Here is a 6528-nt window from a genome sequence, read left to right as displayed (position 1 = left end):
ACTATCCAGACGTTTATTATCAGTAGGCCAGGAGACACAGCCTATTGTTTCAATGTTGACTTTTGAGTAGTTGTTGGCTGCAGATTATTGTCTGCTGTCTTTGGAGGACAGGGACGCAGGGTAATTGAACAACAGATGTTTGCTAATAAGTTGATTACCCATTGTATAAGTCATAATAGTTTGCTAACTTGTTAAACAGGAAAGAAAGACGAACTATGCAAATTGACTAAATACTCAACAATGAGAGTTAAACTCATCCCACCTCCACCTGACGGGTGGATGATGACCTGAACTACAGATGTGAGTATAAAAAGGGATTTCTATCCCTCTGCAAGAGGAGACACTTTATAGAACCAGAGCCAGGAACACTCTACGTGACTGTAGGCATGGCATCATGGCTCCAACTGAAGGAATACAGAGCTGCTCCACTGACCGTCACTGAACCATGGAGATGTTCGGAGAATCCAGGTTTTGACAATCGGGTCACCTGGCCTCATACATCAATAGACTGTCCCACTTCCTAAGCTTGTTGTTACCTCCTCACGGGGGGGGGGCCGTAAAATGTGGGGTGCCTCAGATGAGTAGGAGCAGCTCTACATATGGCGGTCACACGTTAACCCCCGCTCACTCCTTGATCGCCCCAGCACTGCCCGCTCACACCGTGATCACTAAGACGAGAAAATAACAGAACACAGACTTTACTGTCAATTAAAGATCATAAAAAAACAAGCTCAGTGCAACGTATCACAAGTTGGCGGAGACGGGCGGCAGTGGCAGCGGTGGCAGCGTGCAGCAGTCGCTCTCAGGTTTTGGTTCCAGTCCTTTAGGAAGCAGGATTTTATAAAAAGGAAGACGGGAGTCCAGCAGGGGGCGCCTCTGTACACGATCCAACCGCTGCGTTCCATTCCTGAGTCATCCTGCGCCACCAGATTCAAGATGGCTGCCCCGCAGGCTCGCAGAGAGGAAGACTGGGCTACCTGACCGCCTGATGCCCACCAATAACACTTTCACTCCTGGAGTGTAATATTACAAGTTCGGTCCTTCCGTGGCGCCACGGTCCAGCGCCGACCCATAATCCAACAGTGCAACATAGAAACATACAGAAATATCAAGGGTTAAAAACGAGACGTATAAAATACCATCCACGGGCAGAGCGGGCACATACAATGGCATCATGTCTGTACCCACCCAGAGGCAGGAAGAGCAGCGCGTCCCGGGGCCCTTGGGGGCCACAGACCGGTCCTGGTGGGTGAAATGCATATAGAAATGATACAATCTCCTGCTGCTGGAGTCCGTGCCCACCCTTCCCCCACTGCCAGAGCAGGGGGCAGTGCCAGCGCCCCCTCCCAGAAAGTGGCACAAGCCCTGTGGGCAGCAGCGGGCATCGTCGGCGGAGCAGATATACAAAGCTGCGGTGCAGTCCAGGGGAGGTCCGGTGCCGGCACAGATGCCCCTGGCTCGCCGTGCCCACGTTCCCCTTGGCTGAGATGAGCGTGGCTGCAGGAGCCGGACCGCGGCTCTAGTCAATGGTGCCCGGGTGGATGCTGAGCACCGGCGGCTCCAGGCAGGTGGGCGAGTAGTTCAGGTGCGGCTCCTTGATCCACAGCAGCGGCACGCCGTTCTTGCCCTCGCCCGTCTTACCGGACGGTCGGCTGCGGAACCTGACGAGGAGGATGGTGATGATGAGGATGCCGAAGATGGGGAAGGGGTAGAAGAAGACCAGGTAGAAGAGCGCGTCATTGGCGCAGATGAAGGACTGCAGCGTGGACTCTGCGGGAGAGAGAGCACGGGTCAGACAGCAGCGCAGCGCCACGCGGAGGAGGCGTGCTGTACTCCAGCCACACCCAGAGCTGCAAGCACAGGGGTCAGACAGCAGCGCAGCGCCACGCGGAGGAGGCGTGCTGTACTCCAGCCACACCCAGAGCTGCAAGCACACAGGTCAGACAGCAGCGCAGCGCCACGCGGAGGAGGCGTGCTGTACTCCAGCCACACCCAGAGCTGCAAACACACATGTCAGACAGCAGCGCAGCGCCATGCGGAGGAGGCGTGCTGGACTCCAGCCACACCCAGAGCTGCAAACACAGGGGTCAGACAGCAGCGCAGCGCCACGCGGAGGAGGCGTGCTGTACTCCAGCCACACCCAGAGCTGCAAACACAGGGGTCAGACAGCAGCGCCACGCGGAGGAGGCGTGCTGGACTCCAGCCACCCCCAGAGCTGCAAACACACAGGTCAGACAGCAGCACAGCGCCATGCGGAGGAGGCGTGCTGTACTCCAGCCACACCCAGAGCTGCAAACACACAGGTAAGACAGCAGCGCAGCGCCATGCGGAGGAGGCGTGCTGTACCCCAGCCACATCCAGAGCTGCAAGCAAAGGGGTCAGACAGCAGCGCAGCGCCACGCGGAGGCGGCATGCTGGACTCCAGCCACACCCAGAGCTGCAAGCACACAGGTCAGACAGCAGCGCAGCGCCACGCGGAGGAGGCGTGCTGTACTCCAGCCACATCCAGAGCTGCAAGCACAGGGGTCAGACAGCAGCGCAGCGCCACACGGATTAGGCGTGCTGTACTCCAGCCACACCTAGAGCTGCAAACACACAGGTCAGACAGCAGCGCCACGCGGAGGAGGCGTGCTGGACTCCAGCCACACCCAGAGCTGCAAGCACACAGGTCAGACAGCAGCGCAGCGCCACGCGGAGGAGTCGTGCTGTACTCCAGCCACACCCAGAGCTGCAAGCACAGGGGTCAGACAGCAGCGCAGCGCCACGCGGAGGCGGCGTGCTGGACTCCAGCCACACCCAGAGCTGCAAGCACAGGGGTCAGACAGCAGCACAGCACCACGTGGAGGAGGCGTGCTGTACCCCAGCCACATCCAGAGCTGCAAGCACAGGGGTCAGACAGCAGCGCAGCGCCACGCGGAGGAGGCGTGCTGTACTCCAGCCACACCCAGAGCTGCAAGTACAGGGGTCAGACAGCAGCGCAGCGCCACGTGGAGGAGGTGTGCTGGACTCCAGCCACACCCAGAGCTGCAAGCACACGGGTCAGACAGCAGCGCAGCGCCACGCGGAGGAGGCGTGCTGTACCCCAGCCACATCCAGAGCTGCAAGCACACGGATCAGACTTCAGCGCAGCACCACGTGGAGGAGGCGTGCTGTACTCTAGCCACACCCAGAGCTGCAAGCACACGTCAGACAGCAGCGCCACGTGGAGGAGGCGTGCTGTACCCCAGTCACATCCAGAGCTGCAAGTACACGGGTCAGACAGCAGCGCAGCACCACACGGAGGAGGTGTGCTGTACTCCAGTCACATCCAGAGCTGACAACCCTTGCCACCGCCGAGAGTCAGCACATAGCAACCCAGCTAAAAATGTACACTCACACGACGGTGTCCAGAATACAGGGCAGCTTGGAAGGTGACTGGAGGATAAGACACGATGTAGCAGCAGAATAGTGACTGCAGCTCTGGAGGTGACTGGAGCATAAGCCCTGAGTGCAGCTCTGGAGGTGACTGGAGCATAAGCCCTGAGTGCAGCTCTGGAAGAGGATGCTCAGCCGGACCCGTGCCCTCCCTCGGTGGCCGCCACTTACCCTTGCTCTGCACGGTGACCCATCCCACCAGGCTTTCGTCCTGTGCCAGCAGGTACCAGTCCCCGCGGGGCCCCATCATCCACTCCTGGACGGAGCAGGTGTAGTTGCCGGTGTCAGCCGCGCCGGCCTGCGGGACCCTCAGTTTGTACATGGTGGGTGAGAGCTGGATCTGCTGCAGGCGGCCCTCCCAGCGGGGGGTGAGGGGGCTCCACACCCCGGAGCGGTCAGTGGTCAGGACGGCCTCGGCCCCTTGTCCCCGGCTGCTGCTGAGGAATGACCAGGACACAGCCAGCTGCGAGCCGGGCACCGAGCGAGACAGGATGGTGCAGTCCAGGGAGAAATGGCCGCCGTCCAGCACAGAGACGTTTTGGGGCGCGGTGTCCAGCTGCAGGTCGGCGTCTGTGGGAGACAACACGGGGTTAATCGTAATCACCGATAATGGACGGCAGCTGTCAGTGACCTCACAGCTGAGGGGCTGCTACAATGTAACAGATGGGGCGGCGGGCTCACCTGGGCGCCGCACACTGACGTAGGTGGCGGCTGAGCGCTCCTCCGCCCGCTTATACCAGTGTCCCCGGGGGTCCTGCAGCCATTCCTGCACCCGGCAGCTGTAGGCCCCGCTGTCCTGCTCCTCGGCCCGCTGCAGGGTGAGCGCGTAGAGCCCGGGCGATGGCTGGGACAGATGGAGGCGGCTGGGCAGCTCCCAGCGCCCGCGCTCCTCATCCTCATCGGGGGGCAGAGTCATCCCATCAGGGGAGAACCGCGCCACCGTCCTCCGCTCCGGCTCCCCGGCCCGCCACACCAGCCACTCCAGGGACAGGCGCGACTGCGGACGGCTGCGGTTCAGCACCTGGCACGTCACCGCGAAGCTGTCTCCCTCCAGAGAGGAGAGATTCCGGGGGAGCGGGTCCACCTGGAGGTTGTCATCTGCGGAGGAGAGGAGCACCCGAGTCAGACGCCCCCCATATCGTACACATCGTATGCTGCTGACTGGCGCCCCCCACCGTGTACCTCTCTGACTGGGCCCCCCCACCTCGTCCCTCTGATTGGTGCCCCCCCACCTCGTACCTCTGACTGGGGCCCCCCCACCTCGTACCTCTCCGACTTGGGCCCCCCACGTACCTCTCTGACTGGGGGCCCCCCCACCTCGTACCTCTCTGACTGACGCTCCCACCTCGTACCTCTTTGACTGGTGCCCACCACCTCGTACCTCTTTGACTGGTGCCCCCCCACCGTGTACCTCTCTGACTGGCGCCCACCACCACGTACCTCTCTGACTGGCGCCCACCACCTCGTACCTCTCTGACTGGTGCCCCCCCACAGTGTACCTCTCTAACTGGCGCCCACCACCTCGTACCTCTCTGACTGGCGCCCACCACCTCGTACCTCTCTGACTGGTGCCCCCCCACAGTGTACCTCTCTGACTGGCGCCCACCACCTCGTACCTCTCTGACTGGCGCCCACCACCTCGTACCTCTCTGACTGGTGCCCCCCCACAGTGTACCTCGCTGACTGGTGCCCACCACCTCGTACCTCTTTGACTGGTGCCCCCCCACCGTGTACCTCTCTAACTGGCGCCCACCACCTCGTACCTCTCCGACTGACGCTCCCACCTCATACCTCTCCGACTGGCGCCCACCACCTCGTACCTCTTTGACTGGTACCCCCCCCACCGTGTACCTCTCTGACTGGCGCCCACCACCTCGTACCTCTCTGACTGGCGCCCACCACCTCGTACCTCTCTGACTGGTGCCCCCCCACAGTGTACCTCTCTGACTGGCGCCCACCACCTCGTACCTCTTTGACTGGTGCCCCCCCACCGTGTACCTCTGACTGGCGCCCACCACCTCGTACCTCTCTGACTGGCGCCCACCACCTCGTACCTCTCTGACTGGTGCCCCCCCACCGTGTACCTCTCTGACTGGTGCCCCCCCACCGTGTACCTCTCTGACTGGCGCCCACCACCTCGTACCTCTCTGACTGGCGCCCACCACCTCGTACCTCTCTGACTGGTGCCCCCCCACCGTGTACCTCTCTGACTGGAGCCGCTGCCTGGTACCAGTTCCCCTGATTAGCATGCGACCTTCCCCATACACCTCTGCCCACACCTGTGTCTCACCTGGCATTTTCACGTTGACCTCCGTCAGTCCGGACGCGTCCTTGGCCAGCTGGTACCAGGCCTGGTTGGGGTCCAGCACCCACTCCTCCACCTGGCAGTAGTAGTCTCCGCTGTCCTCCTGTCGTGCCCCCAGCAGGGTGAGGGTGTAGTGACCGGGGGTCAGTTCCTCCAGCTGCAGCCGATCCTTCAGATCCGCCTCCTCGGCATAAGTGCCGTACTCCATGCCCGTACCGCTGCGCACAATCAGTTTTCCGTCTGTCCCCGAAGGCTCCTGAGCGAACCAGAGCACTGAGAAGCGGGCATCGGGGCTGCTCTGGGCCCGCACGGTACAGGAAAGGGTCACCGCCGATCCCTCCAGCACCGCCACCGAGCGCTGCCCCTTACTGACCTGCAGTCGTGACACTGAAAGACAAGAGACAGCGGTGAGGACCCCACATCTGTAAATACGACCCACTGACCCTCACTGCACTACAGACTCATGTGGCGGGCATCCGCAGGGCCGGGGCAACCTCACAGCGGGGGGGGTAGGCTGATCGGCGCAATCTCGAGGCGCTGGAGGGCAGGCAGGACTGGGGTGACCTTGCGGTGGGGGGGTGGTCGCAGGCAGGGTCAGGGTGATCTTGAGGTGTGGGGGGGCAGGCAGGGCCGGGATGACCATGCTGAGGTCGCCCTTCCTCATCCGCTGATCACTCCGTCTTCCGGACTCTTCACTCCCGTTATCCCAATTATTCTTTTCCCGACAGATACCGGGACACGCAGACTGCCATCACCTCCCTCCTAGGCAACAGTAACTAAGATACGCGTTTCCAGGGAAACCACAGGCA

The 6528-nt window shown here is 61.6% G+C and overlaps 1 protein-coding gene across 2 annotated transcripts in view; it reads right to left on the bottom strand.

The window, feature by feature from the left end:
• Nucleotides 1–682: 682 nt before the first annotated feature.
• The window catches only part of LOC143814907 (immunoglobulin superfamily member 3-like), a 28050-nt gene continuing 22204 nt past the window's right edge, over nt 683–6528 (bottom strand). For both annotated transcript variants that reach the window (XM_077293584.1, XM_077293586.1), the window contains 4 exons: nt 5705–6106; nt 4096–4512; nt 3586–3984; nt 683–1770 (listed from right to left, as the gene is read on the bottom strand). In XM_077293584.1, coding sequence (XP_077149699.1) covers nt 1520–1770; nt 3586–3984; nt 4096–4512; nt 5705–6106 — 1469 coding nt within the window. In that variant the 3' untranslated portion in view covers nt 683–1519. The remainder of the gene's footprint in view (nt 1771–3585; nt 3985–4095; nt 4513–5704; nt 6107–6528) is intronic.

This window comes from Ranitomeya variabilis, chromosome 3, assembly GCF_051348905.1.
Source record: "Ranitomeya variabilis isolate aRanVar5 chromosome 3, aRanVar5.hap1, whole genome shotgun sequence".
Taxonomy (NCBI): Eukaryota; Metazoa; Chordata; class Amphibia; order Anura; family Dendrobatidae; genus Ranitomeya; species Ranitomeya variabilis.
The sequence above is the reverse complement of the archived record's forward strand: the minus strand, read 5'-3'. Positions and strand labels throughout refer to the sequence as shown.